The sequence below is a fragment of the Aspergillus alliaceus genome (assembly GCF_009176365.1).
Source record: "Aspergillus alliaceus strain CBS 536.65 unplaced genomic scaffold BDW43scaffold_22, whole genome shotgun sequence".
NCBI lineage: Eukaryota > Fungi > Ascomycota > Eurotiomycetes > Eurotiales > Aspergillaceae > Aspergillus > Aspergillus alliaceus.
The window spans coordinates 215,773-236,164 of record NW_022474705.1 but is presented as its reverse complement, the minus strand read 5'-3'; the positions used below and the strand labels follow the sequence as shown (position 1 = coordinate 236,164).

Here is a 20,392-nt window from a genome sequence, read left to right as displayed (position 1 = left end):
TCTTTTTCTTTCAAGTTTTTCTTTCTCCCCCTTTTTTTCCCCCATGGAATTTTACTTGGCCGGGTCAGTTCGTCTTACAGGTTACCACAGCTTGGGCGGTGAACCCGAAGCGCAGGGTCGATCACTTCTTGGGTCAGCCCCTAACCATGACCCGTCCTCCTTGGCACTGCCCGGAAAGTTTGCCAACAAGTCGGGTACGACCACCGGGTGTGCGCCGCTCGCCCTGATCCCGAGCGGGGACTGTTTTTGCTGGCAACCCCTCCATATTCACCTGCATGATGACTGGGCCTTTTGCCGGCACGCCTAATAGGATAGGAGGTTGGAACAACTGGGTTTCGTTGCACAGTGCATTGTTTGATGTTTCAGCAGTTAACTACTTGAAAAAGATCAATACAATCACAAGCAAAAGAAAAGAACAAAAAAAGGCCTACCAGGGAAAGAAACAGAAAGACAACTCGTAGAAGCAGAATGCTATTATTGCAGGGCATATCCCAACTGAATAACTAATCGAAGCCAAAAACGCCAATCCCCATTTCAAACGTGACCCAGTGACTTACGCATGTACTCATGACCTATATATAGAGTGATAACACCAAGGGTTCATAATACTGTAGTATTATTATCGGGGCATTTACATCACAGCCTTCATGTTGAATAAAATTGTTGTTTCTTTTCGATTTCTCCTATAACTATTCTATATACTGTACAGCCTTGAAATTTGCCTGGCCCATTATCAATCAGCTGTATACATACATACAATTGGGTTCAACAACCTGCAAATCTTACCGCCTCACTCAGTAATACCTACAAAAAGTAAATTACGGTGGCTTAGAATACGCTCGCTTGAATTCTGAAAAAAATACTTGTCAAAGTTTCGTCTCGCTGTTACTCGCGCCTAACATTTCCTCTAATAGCAATGAGCTGTCAACATCGCAGCCGATGAGTTCATGTACCTGTCACTAGAACTTTATGCAAAGCCTATTGACTCATAAAATATTACTAGCTCATTCGGGTGGTCAAAGATTAGGGGACCCAACTTAGCTCGGTACGTCGGCCTGTGGAAGAACCATACACTCGGGAATTACTACTAACGGTACTCCATAGTTCAGTGTGTTTAATCCCACTACATACTCTAACAGGCTCTCGGAGTCATCAATTAGTAGTCAGTGGCATAAAATGGCACTAGCCCTCTTCATGACATGGATGTGACTCGTCACTCCCACGTGTTGCATCGTTCGTGGACAAATCATGCCGGAACTTGCTATTATGACATTCGTGGAAACGCCACGAACATAAACAAATGGATCTCACGATATGGGATTTAAAGCCTTCGTCGCCGTCACTATTGACGTGTTTTGCAATGTCGGCGGCCATCGGCCAGGCCTACTTAATAATGCGGCTCTATTAACTATGGCTTACCATAGAACAGGGGTACATGAGAGCGACTCTCGCTCGCTTTCTCAGATGATGAGCAAATGCGGTATTGAAAACATCACGGCCTAGCCAAATTTGGACAGGGCTGCTCGTCAGCAGGTCAAATTAGTTTTCGATAGCAATATAATTCTTTGATTTGTTCTTCTTTGCCGAATGTAGAGGTCTAGAACTGGCTTTGGCGCTATTCTGGCAGCAACAGATGACGGCTTCGTACTCTCTTCGATTTAGGCCTAATCGGGAGAGGCACATCTATTCGCTTCTATGCTAGACTATGATTACCACTTAGAAAGTTTTGGTACAGGGTTTACTTGGCAGGTACATGTAAGTATATAATGTTGAATCGAGAACATATGTCTCCACAAACAATACCGGGGGTATTTCAACGTCTCTGAGGCGAGGAGGATCATGCGCCTAGAGCCACGGAATTGCATTTGGGGAATTCCCTGATTATATGCATCACATGATGATCTCGTAAGTCTTCCTTTATGTCTATATCTTCATCCCCATTTATCACAAGTTAGGCCACGCTCTTTCTGAGATCCATAATCTTTGTAAATCTACGCCAAGAAGAGACTAGGTTTTAGAACTACTGTAGGAAGATTGATCAGATAGTCTATAGTGAGGTGGACCATGACCAATTTGATTCTACCCTAATGAACGCTCTGGATGACTAAACCGCGAAAGAATTGAGAGAGATAGGAGACAAGGAACACGGTCTGCTAGAACATCATGATTTTTTGCTTGATTGAGCCACACACCATCATAACAGATTGGTTCCATACTTCTAATACTTTGATAGTTCCACGGCCCAATAAAATTTCGTAGCCTTCCGTAATATTCTTTTTACCCGTCAACTGATCCAATTATTAAGTAGCACTCAGGGTACGTAAAGGCATCCATCATGCGCCTTGTAAGGATAGGTGTCTATTAGAGTGGCCACCTTTCGAGGTGAGTTAGGAAAACGAAAAGCAATCCGATCCTGTATTCGCTTCACTGCTTAGCCCAATTGCCTTTTCGACGTCGGCCTACCGCCCTCCTAAAGAGATGCCGGGTGCTCATCGCTCAAGTGTAGAGGTGACGGCTATCCTCTTTTCCAAGGAACTGACATTGAGAAGCGCGATATGACGTCCAAGTTCGGCGTTTTTTTTGACTGGCTACCATGATGACAATTGGCAGACATTGCGACAGTTAACACAGTCAACACCACCGTTGGTGTTATTTTATACACACCAGTGTCCATCGATGGAGGCCGCATACTGTTGTGTAAGTTTGGGTCCGAGGCATGAACCCGTGAGACTTGTGCCTAGAAAATATACCACAAGCGTGTTCTCGGTAGTCTCATAATGGTGGAATATAGCAACCCGTAGCGTCGAGGACCCAGCCAATTGACTGTTTGGATTCAGAACCGAGCTGTTGGCTAATTTGACTGATCAGCCGGGCTGCCCATTCACCCATCCACCAGTGGCCTCTTAGGGAATGGAGGATCACAGCGAAATGAGCGAGTATGATTAAAGCAAACGGCTCTCGTTCCCTAAGCAAGTCGACGAATCGAGGTGGAAACTGCAAGATCCATTGGAATGCAATGATCATGAACTCTCCACCTCGTGCAAGCTTATCCAACGAGTCCCCCAAGTGTTTGATGGCGGCACTATAGATGTCGTGTTCATGCTTTGGGTTCTGCCTGGTCAAGGTCGCATTCATTCTGCATAGCGCCATAATCGCGACCCGTGAAGTGTCAGGCATTCGCGGTGGTGAATCATCATATTCAACTAATTGTTTCATTTCCCCATCTCCGACCCGTTCTATGAGGGCTGTTATGGTACCGGCCCACGTTTTTGTGAGCCGGAATACCTCACAAAGCTCATCCAAGGGCGTTTGGTCTTTAAGTGGCTCCATCGTCAAAGGAAGGGCGAATGCAAATACAATTAATATATTGAATAGCGCAAACACTGCGTTAGTATTAGACTCATTAAGATTATCCTGCACCTTAGTAAGGCCGACACGGGCCTGACTCCGGTGAGACAGAGCAGTCATCAAGTAGCGTTCCTTCATACCACCACTGCTAGTGAAGGCTAGATGAAGCGCTGACAGTGCGAGAATACCATGCATTAAGAATGGATGATGCATCGCCTCTCGGGGGATAACGGCGTGCCAGATACACTCAGCGGCATCGCTGTGTGCGATGGAGCGATGTGTTGTTGTACACCACTGTACCATAAGCTCCAACTCCTCGAAGTTGAGCTCTTTTGGTGAAGGGCAGGAATTGATGGCTTCCATCCTACCTGCGGGCTGGAAAGCAAGGCAATGGCTGGCAACTGATGGTGATATTTCGGAGTGAGGTAAAGTGGATATATGAGCTTTGACTCTCGAGCACATGTATCGTGATATTATGTCGAAATGAGGGCGCTCTTTGCTATTCTATACTTTTCCGTATTAGCAGTCATCGTTGGACGTGAGAATCTTGTAACAAGTGCGAAGGTCACACGCGCCACCAGACAAAACAAACAAGCCTTAGGCACCATGACCAAATGAAGAAGTCACGAGGAACCGCATCCATTCTAAAGGAAATATATAAGATATGAATGAACTTTTAGACATACTCCAATTCGTCGACACATGCACTCACAACGGCCAGATCGAGATGGCATTTGTTGATTCCGCAACGCAGGCATTGCTCCAAAACAGCCTCGGCGGTTATGAAGGGTGGAAGGGGCCGTTTCTCATATGCTTGTTACCGACAGTTCCATTGGGCTGGTTTTCTCTGGACCTCCTTGAGGAGCAGAGTACATCTTTATGAGATTACGGGAATCCCCCACTGAGCTTGGACGTTGCACCAGGTATTTAATTAATTTGGCTTTTCCTCCAGCAGAGCCAGACTAGTGTATAGATCAGGTTGATTAGTGGGTCTATGTCCCGTTGCTTTACGGAAGCCAGGGCGTGATAATTGTACAGCATTGCTTACAGCCCAATCATTTCTTCTATTATTTGCTGACTTTGGGCGAGGAGTCCTGTGCACGTTGCCACCCTAGTCCATAAGACAAGTTCCATTATCTACGACTGCCCTAATTGGGAAAGAGGTGCAAATGGAAGATGCACAGGGCTCCTGAGATTTTCCTTGGCCATTCGCCATTTTGCAAACGAAGACAGAAGCCTAGAAGCCCGATCAGTAATACCATCGATCATCAAAGAACGGCAGTCGCTTACGGAGTAAGTGCACGAAAGGTCTTCCATTCCGAATTACTGAGGGGCGCTCCACCGAGACGTTTTGGCGGCGCTCGATTTACTCGTTCCAGTAACAAGTCCAAGTGACGGAGAGTAAGAAATGTTAATTTTTGGATATCACCGTCATACCATCTTGGGACAATGGCCGCAACTTCGGGGTTCCACTTCACCTGCGCTAGTCTCGTCCGGGCAAAGAACGGCGAACCCTTCTTTTTCCCTTTTTGGTATACAGTACTCTTGGTCTTGTCATCATTGGACCGATCGGATTATACATAGTTCCACTGTCAATTGACAACTGTCATGGCTCCACGCGGGGAGCAACCAAGATTTGGTCGTAACAAGAGCAATTTAAGAATTGGCCATTGATTGTCTGGAAGCGGGAGTTTTCCAGAATTTTCGCAAATAGCGTTGGAAATATCCATGAGCCACCCACTGGTGACTACCAAGACCCGCCCCAGTTGCTATCCCAAGCTCCCAGAGGAAGAGGCCATCCAGCGCCGTACGAAGTACGTGGAAGCAAACGCACCATAGCTGGTGAGAGGCGTCCATCTAGGAAACCACTTAGTAACGATGCGCTCGCTCAGAAAATCATCTCGCACGGATTCCGAAGTACGTCGCACAGTCGTGTCTGTACCACAGTCATTTAGAAATAATGAAGCAATGTAGGGTTTAACGCACGACTCGACAGAAACTCAAAATTCGGCTCGACCTGCAAGATCTAACGGGGCAGCCAGCCAGCCAGCCGAGGCATCGTCCTAGAAAAATCACAACTATTCCCGAGCAGGCAATTGAAGATCTTGTCTGTGCTCGTATACTAACTAGGTGGCTAGCCACGTTGTGGCCACTAAATTATGTCATTGGGTAATTTAGACTCTAATAATTATTAACTCATACGTTGACTTAGACCTCTCATGAATCGAATTAGAGACACCGTGCGGGCTACTATCTCTAAGCCATCGATGGAGTCCGTTTCGCCTTCATTAAGCCGAAGCCCTAGGTCGGGTTCCTACTGGTATTCTTCTCCAGAATACAACATTACACGTCGATTGCATGATTCAATGACCCCACGTACCAGAAGCACACATATATATCACAGACGCGGATATAGGATTGTCTGTGTTACATATACAGACAATCCTAGTATAGCTACATAACGAATCCTAGTACAAGAAGGGCACTGCATTACTGCTACTCACTTCTGAAAGCACAGTCAGTATCTCCTCATAGCTATAGCAGAGCAGGTCCCTCTGTGTACTCACTAGTTGTTACACTAAATAACATGTCAGTATGTAAGTACCATAGATGGTTACATGCATAACAGACCTTGCTGTCGCACAAAATCTTCCTCCAACTGACCAAGTTAGTCATTGACATATATTACTATAGTTTGAGTTCTTTGTTGTTTGATTCGGATGACTCTAAGTCACATGGTGGCATCCATATAGTAGACAAAGCACTAGCCCGACCATCCCTTCCTTCAGTACAATAGGTAACGCAGTGAATATATCAGCCAGGTATGTGTGTATTTCCACAATGAACATGTTTCGCTGATTGTCGCAACTGACCAACCTAACTAATTGATCATGACTCGATCAATAGTACTACTACCCTACCAAGCGCCTCGTTAGTGCATTTGTCAACCAAAAGTTACACTGGCATAGCACGTACTACGACATCCCTACCGTCCGGGTATTTTTGATGGACTAGTCGTATGTTTTGGTTTGATAGCATTAGGCAGTTTATGTCACAAGGCCACATACAATGACTATTACAGCACCTCTCCTGGAGAGTGAAAACATGAGTATCAGAAAGTTTATCGGGAAGCCGCTTTGTGAGTGCTGCAATTGCCACACTCGTTGGAGGATCGGGTGCTATGAAATATCTACATGAACTAGATATTAACTACGTACTCAAGCCAGTTGACGAAAAGAGGGCGAGAGAACATCAAAAAAGTTGTTTTGCGGTGCTTCAGTTCCAGCAAATGCTTAGTAGGTGGCGAATGTGTTTCGTCTGGCGCTCGTTAGTACTTCTGCATTCCAAGCAGCGCTGGATCAGTCTCAGCGTGCTGGTTGGTTGATGCAGTTTGGGTAGTCTTGAATCTGCGTAAAGCTTGCAATAGGGTGCCGATTATAAATACTTGCAATAATATTATAAAGAGGTCTGAAAATATTGACTGTATAGTGTACATGTCATTCTATTAGTTCTACGAATTAGAGCTGTATAAACTACTAGTAAGATCTCTTCTTAGTGTTAGTCACTAATAAATGGTCAGATCGGATGAGCAGGAGAAAAAGCAATTCTAATACCTTGATAAGACTGAGAGATTTGATTGGAGCCGTCATTCGGACCATTCAAGCATCACCAGTACGGGGAGTAGGAGTTAGTATAAATGGGGACATGCAGCGCGAGCCGAATTAGCGTGATGATAAGACTCCCCATTCCAGTCATTGGAAAATCAGAAGAGAAAATATAAATAATCCTAGCGAGTCCGACTATTTCATTTCTCTCTCTCTTCCTTCGATTCTGGCATTTCAAAAGTCCAAAATAACATGGGTATTCATTAAAATTATTAAAACGCAGGCAGAAGACGAGAAAAATAACAAGGGGGGTATAGGAGACAGATCCTAGAGACGGAGATGACGATAAAAAGAAGTCCCTCCAAGCTTCGAGTCATAGTCAAGCACCGCCAGCAGTGCTTCGCTCTTGACACGCTACAATATGCGCATTGACGACAGCCAGAGCAATGCCTTGCCGACGAAAATTAAAAAGGATGGAGGCTAGTGAACAAGCAGCAAAACAACAAAATACCACCCCAACGAATCAAGGTATGCCTCCCAAAAGCATAATTACTCAGCTCGACTATGACTCGCTGCGCTTTTCGGCCGCACGCTCAGCATCCCTCAATCGGTCTCTAGATGCAGTCCGAACTCGGCGCAACTGTTCCTCTTGCTCACGAACTCTCTTCTCTTCTTCGGGCGATGGGATATACGCATTTGCAGCGCCACCTGTACACATCGGGGTCACAATCAGCATTTGGTCAAGGCAACAGAGACTGCGTCTGCAGGAGCGAAAACGTACCTCGTCCAGTGTGGTGAGGAGCTTCCTCGACGCGCAGTGGCGGTGCCTCTACGTCCTGACTCTCGCGTGCAATCTCCGGACGCTGAGGATCGTTTACGACCATGTTTCCTGAGCCGCCGCGACCGGTGGTATAGACGTCTTGCTTGATCGTGGGTGTGACGAGATCCTTCGGTGTGGTATGGCTTTCAGCAGAGGAGAAGATGTTTCCTGCGCCTCGTCAGAGGAAAACCTCAGAAGTAAGATCTTTATTGATATACATACCTGCACCTCCGCGGCCGTGAGATACGTTCCGACCCATGGTTGCGAGTATCCTATCGGGGCAGTGTGAATGAAGTGTGTATAGAGGGCGTTGGCGGGGAAAGTTTGCGATCGGCTGGTGGGATTGCGCGATAGGTTTGCACGCAATAGAAGCGTCTCAACCCAGATATTTCAATGGAACCGGGGAACTTGAATTGGTGAGGTAAACAGTGTTGGCGCGCAGTGGCAAAGAGAAAAGTTCAGAAATTATTCCTGGCCAAGAGTAGCCCCTCCACGACCCAAAACGAACTTATGATGACAGAGGATTTTGTTCTCTTGGCGCGACAAAGCACACTTTCTTATCTAATCATGTACCTTCCTCTTCGGTCCAGATGTTCACCTGATCTTGAACTTAACGCAATGCTAGGAAGATGAGACCCTTTCTGAGAGGGGACTCATTCTTGCCCCACGGTTCTGGCCTTGTGGCGGATCCACTGGGCATAGGGTCAATCTAATGGTATTTACATTGGCCCCATGTCTCACCCATTCGTTGACATCTTGTGTCATGCATTTCGTACCCGGAAATGGCTCTAATGTACTTATATCAGTGATAATAACGAAATACTGCTGAATGACTATCGAATAGCCTATGCATTCTATAGCGACAATATGGCTATCTCTTTCCGTTGGCCCGCAATAGCCGTGCCCTACTAAGAAGACTCTATAGTAGCTGCCTCACAACTCACTCACAACTCATCTGATCTCTTATATTGACGTTCCTGGCAGCAAATACATTGCCGCTCCTATCTATTCAAGCAATTATATACTCAATACACAGAGGAAGAACATATAACGCTCTTCCTCATCAAATTACATTGCCCTGCTAGAATTAATCTTACTGCCCGTCACTTTCTTTCTGATGCTATACAGTGGGTATGGAACGACGTGATACTCAAGGGCTGTGGGACCCCAACACGGACGGGGATATCTACAATCCTGCCGTTAATCCCCGGTGCCGAGCTACGAGGGCCTCCAGAAGGCGTAATGGAGAGCCCAATACCGCAACCGAGGAATTACCTTCTGAGCCTAGGTGTTAGGTCAGGTGTGTCAAACCTAACTATTCGGAGTAGCCGTTGCGACACAGGTTGATCTGCTGTAATCGTCAATTTCACTACCCTTCGATACCAGTGGTTAGTTTTGCACTCACTGGCCGACCTAGTCCCATCAGACACAGGGAAAGTATATGATGCAGGCCTCCGTTCGACGAGGGTACTAGAGCAAAGGCTATGAGCTTAGCCTTTAAGCTAATCCAAACCAAATCTACCTCTAACAAGTGACTACATTCGAAAAGAGCTTTCTCGCGGATTTGATCCTACAATAGAGACAAGCTAGACAAGCGAAGCTAGCGCCCGGTGCAATAAATAGTCCAAGAACAGCGCATTATAAATTGCCATCCTCTAAGCAACGACACCCATTAGTCTTAAATCGGAAAACAGATTTTCTAGAGCGTAGAACTATGTAATTCGTAAATATGTACATTCATAAAACCTCATCGACATGGGGCGGGGCCATCTCATAAGCATATTCACATAGAACTCAAAGAGCATTGCATCTCGAAAAAATCGTCGGTATATCATCTCCATCATCATCTTAATTGTAGCCGAAATGAGAGCCCGAACACCTTCACTGAGGCCAATAACTGTCGATCATACTTCCACCGTACGGGACCGACTCATAGGCCTTCTCGAACTCCATACTCCAAACACCATGCGCGCCCCGGACAGAGTACTCCCCTTTCCTCCATTTCTTCTCGTCCTCCTTGTAGGAGGCCGCGCCGACATGCTGCATCTGCGGCGGGGAAATCGCCAACCGATCAAGCTGGTCTTCATTAGCCAGCCGCTCCAACGTCGTATCCACAGGCTTAGGCGTCGTCGCATCCTCCATCTTCTTCATATACTCCATAATCCGGGGCACTTTTTCGCGAGGGAAAACCAGAGCCTGCGAACAACACCCATGCGCATTCATGCGATGAATCCCCGGCTTCATAGGCCTCTGAACCGTCACCCGCCCCGACGCAAAATACAGCCCAATCACCATCGGCATGCAGACAAAACACACCAGCCCCAGGAACGAATTACTCAGGATCTCCTGCGCGAGCTTGACGGTCCTCCGCGCGACCAGCCCCACCCCCGCCACCGTCCCCGTCGCCAGCAGGCTCCAGAGAAAGTACTCGCGCCAGCTCTCAGAGTTCCAGCCGAGGAACTTCTCCGTCCAGAAGAGGCGGAGGTAGAGCCAGTCGGGGCTGACGATGCCGCGGCGGGACCATTCTTCGATTTGACGGATGGCGGTCGTGGTGGTTTCGTACCAGGAGCGCTGGGCGACGACGTCGTCTTCTAGCATGAGGAAGTAGGGGGCGTCGGTGCCGGTGTAGCAGGTATTTAGGGAGAGGCGGTAGTCGATTAAGGATTTTTCAGGAGTGTATTTGTTGGAGCGTTCGAGGACTCGGAGGTAGGGGGTTGAGGCGTTGAGGGTGTCGTATGTGAGGATGCGGTCGATGGCGTTGGTTGTCCATGGGTAGTTGTAGTCTGGGTGGTTGGAGGGGGTGGTTAGGGCGAAGAGGACGTGGATGGAGATTTTGGAGCGTTGTTTTTTGGAGAGTCCATCTATGAGGGAGGCGACTGTTGTGTCAATGTTTTGTTTGAGGGGTCGTTTGACGGTTACGATGCCGATGCAGAGGTCGACATGTTCGGGTGTGGGCTGATCGCGGTGCGCTGAGAGCTCGGGGGGTGCGGCCGTTTGGTTGAAGCGAGAGAGGTAGCCCAGAGACTCTTTGATTCGGGTCAGACTGTATTCGGGACGATAGCCTTCTCTTGGTTGGAAGAAGTAGGAGCCTGGGTCTCGCGCGGAGTTGGCGCGACAGAAGAAAAAGAGGAAGAAGTAGAAGATAGAAAAGGTGACTAGTGAAAGCCTCTGCTTTCTGTTGAAGGGACGCATTAGGACATGGTCATAATAGTGTAGTACAGTGTAGTGCAGTATAATAGTATCGTGTCGTATATAGGATCAAAGGTCAGGAAGGGGAGGGGAGAGCTGAAGATTTAGATAACTGTGAACGGGGAATCAAGCTAACAGGAAGGCGCATGCGAGATAGATTCCTGTATCATTGTAAATTTTTCGATTAATGCAGAATACGAGCCATAGCCTCGGGTGAAGCTCCACTTGTATTCCTCCTTTTCAGGGTAAGACCAGACTTGGTACCATGACAAGCAACAACGCGGTGGGGATGGTTCAAGGCTTTACTCCTATCAAGCTCCGGTTACTATCTTGGGTTTGTGGACACAAGCTCAGCCTTTGCCGTGTTTCATGATCTCTCCACCTTGATTGGTTCTATGGGGACCATTTTCCCTTTCAGTGTTGACTCAAGTGAGACACCGTTTCCATACGGAGTACTTGCTGGGAACTCAATCCTGCTGGTAGACATATCAATGCAACTTCATAACAAGTTGGAAAAATACACCAATCGTCGAATTGGGGCTCCCATATGTCTGATCCTTGGCGTCGGAAGAACCCGCAACCACCTAGCATTTCCTTGGTACTTCAACAAATCAACTCATGACAGTGGTTCCCAGTGGGAGGAAAAGAAAAAAGGACTTTGTTTATTGAACCTTCTTTCTTCTGAAACATACAAAGAAACAGGCACTGCCGTCGATCCATCAAAATATACCCCATGGTGTTCTCGTGGGACGTCAACACCAAAATTATTAGAAAGGGTATACTTTGTTGACCCAATTAGAATCATACATTCATACTTGTCATTCCGCATATGCATACGATTGGCAACCGGTCGATCTTGTTCAAAATGGGAGAAACATGGCACAGACATACGTTAGGTCATATGTTCTTGGCTGCAGGGGTTCTTCGCATATAAATGTAACATCAACATTGTATTAGAATAGGTTTAGACCTAATTGGGGCTACTGAGTCATGGGCGATCGTCGCGGGGAAAGGGAAAAAGAGGCGAAGCAGCGGAGTCGGGATATGAAAGGTCTTAAAAAAACCTAAATAGGGAATCAAGAGGATTGATGAGGGGGAAAAAAGATGTTGACGAGAGTGGGATTTGAACCCACGCCCCTTTCGAGACTGGAACCTTACTCCAGCGCCTTGGACCGCTCGGCCATCTCGCCTTTGATGGTGAAACTGTGCAACTTAATGCTCTATGATCCACCACTTGCTGTTGGAAAGCATAAGTTGTGTTCAGCACTAATCGTATAACATTTAGGGACAAAGTGAGCACACGCATAATTTAATTTACGACCTGTCTCAAGATTTTTGAATTCTAGGGATAATGGCAATAATAAAAATAGAGTCGCTTGTAATCCTTAGTTATCTGCCTGGAGCCATGTATATACTACGGTTCGGATCAGTAAAATATATATATTTAGAGTAATCGAGGGGGCAAGCCGAGGACCGTTTTCTCCGCATTTTTGCGGGGGATCAGACCTCCATCTCTCAGGAACTGTCCTGTTACCGAATCTGCCGAGGATCACTACTAATCAAGCTTATACATACACACCGACCATTACGATCTGAACTGGACAAAAGGACAGGGTTTCCCGCCAGTTTGATATAAACGATGCCACGGCCCTCAAGACAACGAATGGCAGCATACATTCCAAACAATCCATTCATCATCAACGCAAGCGAGCCACAATGTCCTCAGAGGCATCATCCATTGTAATCCCTCCATCCTATGAGAAGCTCCCAACAACGCACATCAAGCTCTCGCATTACCCGGCTGGAGCTGAAACCGCAACCCCAGTCGTCGTTGTGATCTTGAACCGCCCGGAAAAGCGCAATGCTTTCACAGGGCCCATGGCGGAGGACCTGGAGAGGGCCTTTGCGATGTTCGATGTAGATGAACGTGTGAAGGTGGTTGTCTTGACTGGTGCTGGCAATACATTTTGTGTTGGCGCGGATCTGGAGATAGGATTCCCCAAGGGACAAGATGAACGGCCGGTAGATCACAGAGATAGGTTAGTAATCACACCTCTCCAGTGCATTGCCTGTCTGATTGAACATTGAATACTGAGTTCGATACAGTGGTGGCCGCGTAGCCCTTGCAATCCACAGGTGCCGCAAACCAACCATTGCCGCGATGCAGGGCTCTGCTGTTGGCGTCGGAATGACCCTGACTCTACCTGCTGTAATTAGGTACTCCTAATTCCATGAATAAGCATCGAATGCACAGAACTAATGAAACCCGGCAACAGAATTGCCCATGCAGATAGCAAATACGGCTTTGTCTTCGCCCGTCGGGGTATCACGATGGAATCCTGCTCCTCGTACTTCCTCCCGCGACTGGTCGGCTACTCAAAGGCGCTGTATCTCGTGTCTACCGGAAGTGTTCTTCCCTCCACCTCTCCGCATTTTGGTGGCCTATTTGCCGAGACCATCCCTGAGCAATCGCAGGTAGTCCCGCGTGCGTTGGAATTGGCCGCCGAGATGGCGGAGAATGTCAGCCCGATGGCGTCTGCACTTAATCGAGCACTGATCTGGCGTGGGCCCCAGTCTGCCGAGGAGGCACATTTGTTGGATTCGAGGGTGCTCTATCATATGTTTGCTTCAAAGTATGTATTTCTACACCCCCTGGCCTTTTACTTGACGCCAAGCTGATCGAAACTTCTCCAGGGACAATAAAGAAGGTGTTACGGCCTTCTTCGAGAAGCGAAAGCCGAACTTCAAGGATACGCTGGAGGAAAATGGCCCGATGTTCTACCCTTGGTGGTCTGAGACGAATGTCAGCGGGAAAGCCAAGGTTGTGAAAGAAGGTTCCAAGTTGTAAGTTTGATACAAAGTAGGATCTGGTCACTCGAGGTGCGTTTGGGGCATCGCTCAGACCGAACCGAGATGGTCAGCTCGAAAGGTGATCCGTGGAACCAGGTATCAAATTGGCAGTGCTAGTGTCCATGATCAAGCATGATGAATACGTATACATTGAATTCGGAAAAGTATTGTAATCGCTCAGATACACGTCGACGTTGTCAGAATATTCATACAGGAAAGATGTAGACCCACAGAAGAAAATAAGGAATGGAGTGTAAAATGCCATAGAAGAAAACTGGAAGACCCCTTGACTACGGGCCCCATGTTATTCGCCGTTACAATGCAAGAAAACATGGTATCTAAAGGATAAAGTTGCGCCTCTTGCGGTTATACACACGCTGATCCTTCAGCCACTGTCGGTATCCCTGAACGCTGCCGATCTTCTCGCCGTAGTAATCGGGGACTGGGTTTGCAATCGAGTTTGAAGAGGGGTCGACGCGGAAGCGCTTGATTCTGTCGTAGAATTCCTTCTCTTTCTATGATAGAACTTAGATTAGTAGCAATTCTACACGGACATAGACAACCCAATGGCAATGGCACAGCAGAGAAAACTCACGATCATGAATGCTTGCCTGTATTGCCGGTTGACCAGACCCCAAACTGCATTTCCGACAAATGGGCCAATCAACCAGCCCACCGCACCGCAAGCCGCAGTAGCCATGCCCAGAACGACGAACGGGTCCAAGCCCATCACCTGCGCACCCATATGTTCAAGGTCTTGTGCGGAAAGAATCTGAACACCAATGACGGTGCTAGCCGCTGAGGATGCAATGGACGAAGCGAGGGAATAGCGGCGACGAGAGGCGCGGAGTTGGAAGAAGGAATTCCAGTTTAGCTTGGTGGCTTCCTTGCGTGATGCCTCTGAGACCGTGGAATTTGTCCGCATCGTGGCAACACCGTTGGTGACTGGGCGAGCCATTTGAGACTGGGAATGAGGGCATGGCGCACTTAAGGTAGGACGGAGAGCCTTGACATGTGCAGATGTGCTGGCCGGTCGTGCCTGGCACCTGAGCGAGAGTGTCTGATACAATGCGGTTGAATTGGACGGGAATGCAACCGAGCCGAGGGCCTTCGAAGAGAAGCGACCGCTAATCATGGCGGTACGCACCGGAGTACTGATTGGGGTTGCGTGCATTCTGAGAGGAGGCCGTGTTCAAAATGCAAAGTTGAGCGTCGCCAATGTGATGCGGAGTTGGATGAAGTTCAGCCAATGTACGGATGAAACTCAGTCCGGATTATGTAAGCGAGAGCCGAAAAGAGTATGAGGTCATCTCTAAGTTCAATCTCTCTTGCATCCAATATAACAACTACACACTACAGATCCAACTTGCTGAAAGCATGGACATTCGTGTAAGTGATACGTACAATGCGGCATTAAGATATAATATAGTTACGGTTGGAACGTTCTAGCTTCAATAGACTCTACAGTAGTAAATAAACCATGACGCAGGTATATTTAAAAACATGCTCTAAACCCACAGTACAGAGACACGAGTCGAATCGAATTGACGGTCATTAATGTTACCGAAAGCCGTCAATTCTAAGAGCATCTCATATTGCCGGCCTCATTTATGAACTCTTGCCCACTCAATGCAGGAACCCCCAAGCCCACTCCCATCGCTCGTACTCGATGCCTTCTCGGAAATGGCTTCTTCGAGCTACGGCCACTCCGATCGTTTCTGAATCCGTTTCCCACCTATTTCAGATTTTGTAGCTCTCAGTGAAGTCATAGTGATGGGGAAATAAGAGTTCAGAGCGGTTTTTCCTAGTACTAGACATATAGAGCGCTTGGTAGAGATAAGGATATCATGCACGATACGGTTATTGACGCCCTGAGAATATGAACTTACATTTCCTCCTTAAATGGTGTTGGATTGTACGCTCTGGTGAACTGGAGGGAAGGCGAGTAAACGGCATGCGCCATAATTCCTCCATTCTGATACCACCGGGTCTCAATTGTAGGTCATCTGGTACGCCCGCGGATGTTTTCGAAGAGTCTCGAAGATCGACATCTCCCCGGTAGATAATGATAATGACTATTCCTAACACTCCAGGACAAACGAAGACTGTGCTGCTGAAGAAGGATTATAGATAGTCAGTAGTGACTCGTAATTAGCTTAATATTACTGGCGATATTCTGCCCTTCAGGTGGATTTGGTTACAAGATGCATTGAATGCATATTCACAGCCCCTTTCACAGCACCAGACTGGAATGATGTTGATCCCAAGAAGACAATCTGTGAATGTGTGCTGAAGTCTCTGGGAAAGTCCTCGCAAATTTCTGGTGAGAACATATCAAAATTCCTGCACGCACCTTGATCTGCTAGAAGCGATATCCTTTCTCTTCCTCTAGCACACGTTCTCGTGGGCCCCTGGTCAACCTTGCAAGAGGTGTGTATTGTTCCAAGTGATATATAATCTACTGGAGCCCTACAGTTATTCTTGATACAGTTAAAAAATCACGCTGTCAGCAACACTATAGCTTCGTCCGTAGCTGCATAACCTTCCTTGCTTGGTCTCTTAGCAGTCTTCGAAGTATCTTTCCAGACGAGCTTTTTGGAATCACTTTTATAAACTCCACGCCTCCCCGAAGTTGCTTATGATGCGCAAGATTGGACTTGACGTAGGCTTTTAGTTCGTTCTCTGAGATGTTTCTATTGTTCTCTACTACGACGTATGCTCGAGGAAGTTCGTTCCCGGGTGCTGATGGGTCTGGGATTCCAATGACAGCAGTATCAGCCACGCACTCATGGCCAAGGAGGCACTCCTCTACCTCCACCGGAGAGACCTGGAGTCCCTTATACTTGATAAGTTCCTGCCAATGTATAAGCATGCAACAATAACTTGCATACATAGCCATTTGACTACTTACCTTCTTTCTATCCACCATGTAGATCTTCCCATGCTTCCAGACCCCAATATCGCCTGTACGAAACCACCCACTGTGCGTAAAAGCTGCGGCAGTGGCTTCGGGGTACTCAAAATAGCCCTGGGTAACCATGGGTCCTTTGACTAGAATCTCTCCTTCCATGCCTTGCTCAACATCCCTATGCTGATCGTCCAAAATACGGAGCCTCGTATTCGGAAGCAAAGGACTAATACCCCCCGTACTATCCGCCTGACCCCAAGGCATTGTCGTCACACTCCCCGTGGTCTCAGTCAATCCCCACCGCTGACTGATAGAACAACCCAACTTCTCCTCAGCCCGTCGCTGGACCTCCGAGCTTAACGGCGCCGCTCCCGATTCTGCCCGGACAAGACTCTCAAAATGATCTGTCACCCGCGAACTCTCTGCAATAGCCAGATACACTGGTGGTGCAGTAGCCAAAAACGTAACCCTATACCTTTTACAATACTCCGTAAACTCATCAACATCGAACCTCGACATCCAGTAAACCGTACCCCCAGCAACAGCAGGCGTGACAAAATACCCCTGGCATCCAGCAATATGTGCAGTAGGAAGATGGCCAATAGTCCGGTAGGGAACATCTAGATGCGGCATCCCTTTCTTCGACTCCCGCAGCACCAGTTGTGGGAGAATCGCCTCAGAAACAAGGTTCATGTGCGATAGCATGACCCCTTTCGGAGGCCCGGTCGTGCCACTTGAATACAGAAGGCAGATGAGTCTTGTTTCTAGCTCGGCTCCATCCGTCACTCGCTCCCAGTCTAGTTCTGTAGTGCCCTGCAGGTAATTTTTCTCCGGGTTAACGGTATCACGGAGTACATGGTGGGGAGAGCTCTCGAGGACCAGCACTCTTTCACTAAGGATCCCGCATGTTTGGGCTGCTTTTAGGGCCTTTTCTTGGTTGTCTCTGCTTGTTATGATTAGTTGGGCTTTGGACAGTTGGATCTGTCTTGATAGTTCGGGGTGCGTTAGGGCTGTTGATGCGGCGGTGTATACCCCTCCTGCGGCGATTACTGCGTAGAATAGCGTTGGGAGAAGGATTTGGTTTGACGAGATGCAGAGGACTGTGTCTTTTCCGGCACCGTGGTTTCCGATTCTGAAGTGGGCGCGGAAGACGTGTGCGAAGCGCTTGGTGATGGTTCGGGCTTGGGCTTTGTTGATACTGTTTGTTGGGTTTGCGGCTTCGGCGTGGAGAATGGTTGTCTCTGTTGTTAAGGAAAGGGGGGAATCTTGGTTGTGTTAGTGGTGTATCTTGGAGTTGTTGGTGCCGGCGGGTTATATACCAAATATCAGGGTTAGGAGGTCGATGTTCGGGATGTCGTAGTCTTTTTCTGGGAGGTACTGCATGTTTGATCACGCCTCTATGTGGAACTTTTACAGAAGAATAACACTCATAGTTTTAGCCATGGATGCTGAGCTCTTATAATGTAAAGGTAACAGTTCAGAATCTCGGTTATAAAAAATGCGGGGAAGTCCGACGTGTGGAATTTCTGCACCGAGGAGTTACTCTAGGTATCTTATCCGTTTTCCGGCTACCAATGAAAATGATATGCATTGTATTCTATCTGCTTATAAGTGCAAATGTTCTATATTGGCCGAAAGGATATATAGAGATCCGTGGTTGATGCCATTCGCTAAAGATGCTGGCCATAAGTTCTATTACTGAGGAAAAGCTAAAACTTCGTGCGGATTAGAGGCTGCCGTTCTGCGAGATAGTACCGGGGCGAGACTGCGGTTTAGAGTGGGTTCCATAGCCATTTACGCGGCCATAAAGCCATTTCAGGGTACCGGTACTCAGAGCCATCACAATCGCACTGAGGGCAAACAGTCCGACGCGGCCTTGAAAAGGCAGTTGCTCGAAGATTGGGTAGGGGTACCTAGGAAGATCAACACTTTGCTGACAGCATACATTGAAAGTCGCACGTACCATCCATTATATGAGAAGCAGCGTTCGATCCAGAACCAGTAGCCAAAGGCAATGGTGCTAGACAAGCCAAGTGCGGGTAGGATCGTGATCGTCCATGGAGGGGAGAGAAGGAAAAGGTCGATTAGAAGAACAATGGACGGAACCGCATGGAAACTGATGTCTTCATAAGCGCTAAGTATTAGCGGTAGTTGTACTGGTGGGAATTTGATGAGTAGACCTACCGGCATTCAGAGGAATCACAGCCCAATCGGGTACTACCAAACGCTCATCGATCTACTACAAGTCAACCAGCGAATCGCAACCCGGTGATTTAGCGGGACATAGTGTCGCGTACTGACCATGCGAAGACCCCAGTAGAGAATACTGATCAAGACCTCCAAAGGTGCACTGCATATCGATAGGAGATTCTTTAGTAGAAACAGCCGCGCCGATAACGTCACATCCGCCAACAAACCAATAGCGAATGTCAGCGTCGACAGGGATAACCCGATGACCGTCAGGTACTGGAAATGCCAACCATATGCCTCGTTGCTACAGAAAGTTAACTGACTGGAAAGATTAAACCCCATGACATTGGCAAGGACCTACGCGTGATTGGGATTTTCATGCATACTAAAGCAAGGCTTAGCTTCAATGACCACAATGACGTAGAGGCAACTTCATGGCGACCAATAGAGGTCGATAACCAAACAGTATCCTAAATATACATCTCTAAAGAAACTTTGAGACCTACTATTTGAATGACCATACAAAACTGGAAAGTCCCAGCAACTAAGACATCGGCAGGTTAGCCACCGAATAGTCGTGTCACGATGACCACGCTACGTACATGGACTAAGGCCGAGAAACCTCGAGATGGACTGAGTATCCGTTGAAGTGGATGGGGAGTAGAAGGCATGGTTGAAATCCCTTTCTGCGGAGAAGAACGTAAAAAGGAATAAATCAGTAAAATCTAACTCTAGCAGAACCAAATATAGATAGGATTCTAGATTGACCGCGAATGGATCTTTGGATGATGAAGTGGTGGCCGAGACTCCCGCCACTAACCTAAGAAGGTCCCCGGAGGAAAAGAAAGGCCGAGGCCCCGCCCGGAGACGGCAGCTTATCACATTACGTACTATCACCTGCTCCACCGCCCACCCTTCCGCCCACCTGCGATTGATGGAGAGGGCCGATAGGCCGCCACTTATCTATTGAAGCATTCCCCCGGTGGTTATCTGGATCTTTGGATATCCGATGCTCCACTGACCGTATCTCCGCTTTTCTCGTGTTTCCTCTCTCGTCTTCAGTCGGGTTGCCAATCGAACTTAAAACTAGCCTCTGTCTGTTCGCAACCATCTGGCTAACTGCTACTCTTTACTAACAACGGCCGCCGCACTAACAATCAGTATTATATACGGGGGTTTCTTTCTGCCGCTCTACAGCTGATTCCTCCCGATTCTTTCTAGAAAAAAATAGAACACATATCCAATCCACCGCTTTTGCTACCACATAACTAGTCCTCGGGCTCCCTCCCACACCTCGATGATCACGAATACTAGGTGTGGGTGTCTCATTGATTATCGCTTCTTGTCCTCTTGGGTGAAACCCAAACGTCCGACACGGCGGAAAAGGTCCATCTCTTCAGGAATACTACCAACCCCGTGAGCTTTCACTCGGTCTGCATGGCGATCTTACTGTCCAGAGTGTGCCGGCACTATCTCAAGTTC

At 47.7% G+C, this 20,392-nt stretch overlaps 8 protein-coding genes and 1 non-coding gene across 9 annotated transcripts; 2 read left to right on the top strand and 7 right to left on the bottom strand.

Annotated features, from left to right (window-relative positions):
• Window positions 1-2,772: 2,772 nt before the first annotated feature.
• BDW43DRAFT_300305 (uncharacterized protein) lies at window positions 2,773-4,106 on the bottom strand (the record flags this gene model as incomplete). Its single annotated transcript, XM_032044871.1, has 2 exons — window positions 2,773-3,852; window positions 4,035-4,106. The coding sequence occupies 2 exons, from the start codon at window positions 4,104-4,106 to the stop codon at window positions 2,773-2,775; spliced, it is 1,152 nt and encodes a 383-aa protein (XP_031900282.1).
• Window positions 4,107-4,974: 868 nt separating this feature from the next.
• Window positions 4,975-5,865, top strand: BDW43DRAFT_276317 (uncharacterized protein). Its single transcript, XM_032041940.1, has 4 exons — window positions 4,975-5,162; window positions 5,241-5,265; window positions 5,345-5,517; window positions 5,582-5,865. Exons 1-4 carry the CDS (start codon window positions 5,077-5,079, stop codon window positions 5,808-5,810), a joined length of 513 nt encoding a protein of 170 aa, XP_031900281.1. The 5' UTR covers window positions 4,975-5,076; the 3' UTR covers window positions 5,811-5,865.
• Window positions 5,866-7,515: 1,650 nt separating this feature from the next.
• Window positions 7,516-8,032, bottom strand: BDW43DRAFT_311158 (DUF3602 domain-containing protein; the record flags this gene model as incomplete). Its single annotated transcript, XM_032047129.1, has 3 exons — window positions 7,516-7,661; window positions 7,735-7,941; window positions 7,996-8,032. 3 exons carry the CDS (start codon window positions 8,030-8,032, stop codon window positions 7,516-7,518), a joined length of 390 nt encoding a protein of 129 aa, XP_031900280.1.
• A 1,436-nt stretch (window positions 8,033-9,468) lies between these two features.
• On the bottom strand, window positions 9,469-11,466 carry BDW43DRAFT_276310 (uncharacterized protein). Its single transcript, XM_032041939.1, has 2 exons — window positions 10,818-11,466; window positions 9,469-10,634 (listed from the first exon to the last, which is right to left on the bottom strand). The coding sequence occupies exons 1-2, from the start codon at window positions 10,963-10,965 to the stop codon at window positions 9,655-9,657; spliced, it is 1,128 nt and encodes a 375-aa protein (XP_031900279.1). The 5' UTR covers window positions 10,966-11,466; the 3' UTR covers window positions 9,469-9,654.
• Window positions 11,467-12,070: 604 nt separating this feature from the next.
• On the bottom strand, window positions 12,071-12,152 carry BDW43DRAFT_t112. Its single transcript has one exon. It is a non-coding gene; the product is annotated as a tRNA-Leu (tRNA).
• Window positions 12,153-12,463: 311 nt separating this feature from the next.
• BDW43DRAFT_87378 (enoyl-CoA hydratase/isomerase family protein) lies at window positions 12,464-13,845 on the top strand. The gene is made up of 4 exons (XM_032050632.1): window positions 12,464-13,001; window positions 13,069-13,179; window positions 13,239-13,595; window positions 13,657-13,845. Exons 1-4 carry the CDS (start codon window positions 12,679-12,681, stop codon window positions 13,808-13,810), a joined length of 945 nt encoding a protein of 314 aa, XP_031900278.1. The 5' UTR covers window positions 12,464-12,678; the 3' UTR covers window positions 13,811-13,845.
• A 305-nt stretch (window positions 13,846-14,150) lies between these two features.
• BDW43DRAFT_311155 (presequence translocated-associated motor subunit PAM17) lies at window positions 14,151-14,986 on the bottom strand (the record flags this gene model as incomplete). Its single annotated transcript, XM_032047128.1, has 2 exons — window positions 14,151-14,327; window positions 14,408-14,986. 2 exons carry the CDS (start codon window positions 14,984-14,986, stop codon window positions 14,151-14,153), a joined length of 756 nt encoding a protein of 251 aa, XP_031900277.1.
• Window positions 14,987-15,601: 615 nt separating this feature from the next.
• On the bottom strand, window positions 15,602-18,274 carry BDW43DRAFT_319684 (acyl--CoA ligase; the record flags this gene model as incomplete). The annotated part of the gene is made up of 4 exons (XM_032048961.1): window positions 18,040-18,274; window positions 16,724-17,985; window positions 16,355-16,666; window positions 15,602-15,616 (listed from the first exon to the last, which is right to left on the bottom strand). The coding sequence occupies exons 1-4, from the start codon at window positions 18,101-18,103 to the stop codon at window positions 15,602-15,604; spliced, it is 1,653 nt and encodes a 550-aa protein (XP_031900276.1). The 5' UTR covers window positions 18,104-18,274.
• A 15-nt stretch (window positions 18,275-18,289) lies between these two features.
• On the bottom strand, window positions 18,290-19,681 carry BDW43DRAFT_276302 (putative integral membrane protein). The gene is made up of 7 exons (XM_032041938.1): window positions 19,513-19,681; window positions 19,417-19,454; window positions 19,272-19,295; window positions 19,022-19,214; window positions 18,905-18,956; window positions 18,684-18,843; window positions 18,290-18,633 (listed from the first exon to the last, which is right to left on the bottom strand). The coding sequence occupies exons 1-7, from the start codon at window positions 19,579-19,581 to the stop codon at window positions 18,447-18,449; spliced, it is 723 nt and encodes a 240-aa protein (XP_031900275.1). The 5' UTR covers window positions 19,582-19,681; the 3' UTR covers window positions 18,290-18,446.
• Window positions 19,682-20,392: the final 711 nt, after the last annotated feature.

Coding starts and splice junctions, on each gene's coding strand:
- BDW43DRAFT_276317 (XM_032041940.1), top strand. CDS start 5,077: ATGAGCCACCCACTGGTGACTACCAAGACCCGCCCCAGTTGCTATCCC. Junction 5,266..5,344: donor CATCTCGCACGGATTCCGAA/GTACGTCGCACA, acceptor ACGACTCGACAG/AAACTCAAAATTCGGCTCGA. Junction 5,518..5,581: donor CCACTAAATTATGTCATTGG/GTAATTTAGACT, acceptor GAATCGAATTAG/AGACACCGTGCGGGCTACTA.
- BDW43DRAFT_276310 (XM_032041939.1), bottom strand. CDS start 10,965: ATGCGTCCCTTCAACAGAAAGCAGAGGCTTTCACTAGTCACCTTTTCT. Junction 10,635..10,817: donor AGGCTATCGTCCCGAATACA/GTCTGACCCGAA, acceptor CCTCCCTCATAG/ATGGACTCTCCAAAAAACAA.
- BDW43DRAFT_87378 (XM_032050632.1), top strand. CDS start 12,679: ATGTCCTCAGAGGCATCATCCATTGTAATCCCTCCATCCTATGAGAAG. Junction 13,002..13,068: donor CCGGTAGATCACAGAGATAG/GTTAGTAATCAC, acceptor AGTTCGATACAG/TGGTGGCCGCGTAGCCCTTG. Junction 13,180..13,238: donor ACTCTACCTGCTGTAATTAG/GTACTCCTAATT, acceptor ACCCGGCAACAG/AATTGCCCATGCAGATAGCA.
- BDW43DRAFT_276302 (XM_032041938.1), bottom strand. CDS start 19,581: ATGCCTTCTACTCCCCATCCACTTCAACGGATACTCAGTCCATCTCGA. Junction 19,296..19,416: donor TTTGTATGGTCATTCAAATA/GTAGGTCTCAAA, acceptor GCCTTGCTTTAG/TATGCATGAAAATCCCAATC. Junction 19,215..19,271: donor CATGAAAATCCCAATCACGC/GTAGGTCCTTGC, acceptor AACTTTCTGTAG/CAACGAGGCATATGGTTGGC.